The following is a 1,773-nucleotide window of genomic DNA, read 5'->3' as shown; positions in this document are numbered from 1 at the left end:
AAGAGGTCCCACAATCGAAACAAATAATATCGGAAAGAAAAGAGGAACCTAGATACTAAAATAATTTATCAAACTTTTATGGGTCTCTCTAACTTTGGTGCAATTTTCCGGAAAACGAAAAGTGTAATTACTGTAACTAAAACTGAAATCCAGTTCATTATGCTTGTATAGTTCAATAGAGTTTCTGTGTTTTTGAAAAACGTATAACAAATCGACAAAAAACCCTAAAAATGTAAAAACATCATACAGTAATTATCATAGCTACAATCGGGGTTTTAAATTTTGTGTTTACTGTATTGATAATCATTGGCATGTGATCATGCCGAGCTGCTATAAAAAATAGGCTGAAGTAATTAACCTAAAAATATTAAACCGCGAAGTTGTAAAAATCAATCCATTGACAGCACCAAACGTGGAACAGGCTACTCCGGCGGATAAAAAATAAGAAAAACCAACATGAATGCGCTCTCCAAAAGACTAAAAAATAATATTTTTTTAAAAATAAACGAACAATCGCAATCGCGTTTGTTTCAATGATCTGAACTTTGCTGAGAACAGCCATATAGGAAATAACTGTAAAAACGTAAAAAAGCATAATTGAGATGATGGAAATTATCATGCATGGTTGTAGATCTCTAAAATTTCGAAAAATATTGTGCCTTTTTATATTCTTCATTTCCTCTGCAACCGAATTTATAAATTGCCTAAATTTAAATCCAAGTGAACAAACCATCCATTATATGCAAAAAGTCCTCCATAATGGGCTAATGCAATGCTCCCAAAATCACTAGTCGTTCCTTGAAAGCCTGTCTTTAGTGTGTCAAAGTGACCTAAATATAAATTCCCAAAAGTGACCAGTTGCCAAAAAATATATTCCTGTGCCAATGATGGAGAACAGTACTGCTGTTTTGATTCCGCTGAACAGATCTTGTATTAATGTTGAAAATTTTATACTCACACAGTTGATAAATGTTACAAAAACTAAAAAAGATGTAATTTCATGATTATACTTATGCATATATTTGCCAACAAAATGACTGCCGTGTCGGGTGGTGGACAACCTGGGTAGATTGGCTTGAGAAGATATATTCCGAAAGTGAGAGCCACTATCGCATTTAGAGATGGTCGAATGACGACAAGTTCAATCCAAATTCTAACAAATGCAGCTAATGAACCAAAAGCTTTCATGATATAAATATACTCTCCCCCAGAACTCGGAATCATTGTCCCTAATTCTGCATAGCAAAGAGATCCAAAAAGTGAAATTAGACCACAGTTTATCCAAACGATCAACGTGAGTCCTATACTTCCGGTTTGTTTTAAAACACTCGACGAGCTTATGAAGATTCCAGATCCAATTACTGATCCGACAACTAAGGTGATGGAATTGAACAGTGTAAGGTTTTTTTGAAGTACTATTTTTGAATCAGAAGTTTCAAGTGTGTCTTGGGTGGTGTTCTCCATTTTAAATTACATTCATAATAATCTATTTGACATTTATAATATTAGTTACAACTATTTAAATAAAATATATTTAAACACTCGTATAATATTGTCTTTCAATTATTTAGGTTATGTATTTTAGAGGGAATTGCTCTCTCCACGTAAAGGCCCTCGTTTTTATTTTCCTTTAGTTTAATTTTTGTTAAGAATTGCTGAAATTTGATGTCCATAAAAAATTTGATGTATTTAGGTTTAGCTAATGTGCTGAAATTGATAAATGATTGCAAATTTATCGAATTATTTGATAATTTATGAAAATTTATTAAAAAG

At 32.1% G+C, this 1,773-nt stretch overlaps 1 protein-coding gene across 1 annotated transcript; it reads right to left on the bottom strand.

Moving 5' to 3' along the window:
* Positions 1-241: 241 nt before the first annotated feature.
* On the bottom strand, positions 242-1,464 carry LOC115228637 (putative L-type amino acid transporter 1-like protein MLAS). Its single transcript, XM_036498985.1, has 3 exons — positions 1,062-1,464; positions 512-573; positions 242-358 (listed from the first exon to the last, which is right to left on the bottom strand). The coding sequence occupies exons 1-3, from the start codon at positions 1,462-1,464 to the stop codon at positions 242-244; spliced, it is 582 nt and encodes a 193-aa protein (XP_036354878.1).
* Between the last annotated feature and the right edge of the window lie 309 nt (positions 1,465-1,773).

This window comes from Octopus sinensis, unplaced genomic scaffold (genome assembly GCF_006345805.1).
Source record: "Octopus sinensis unplaced genomic scaffold, ASM634580v1 Contig10850, whole genome shotgun sequence".
NCBI lineage: Eukaryota > Metazoa > Mollusca > Cephalopoda > Octopoda > Octopodidae > Octopus > Octopus sinensis.
Note: the sequence above shows the minus strand (reverse complement) of the source record. Positions and strands in the feature narration are given on the sequence as shown.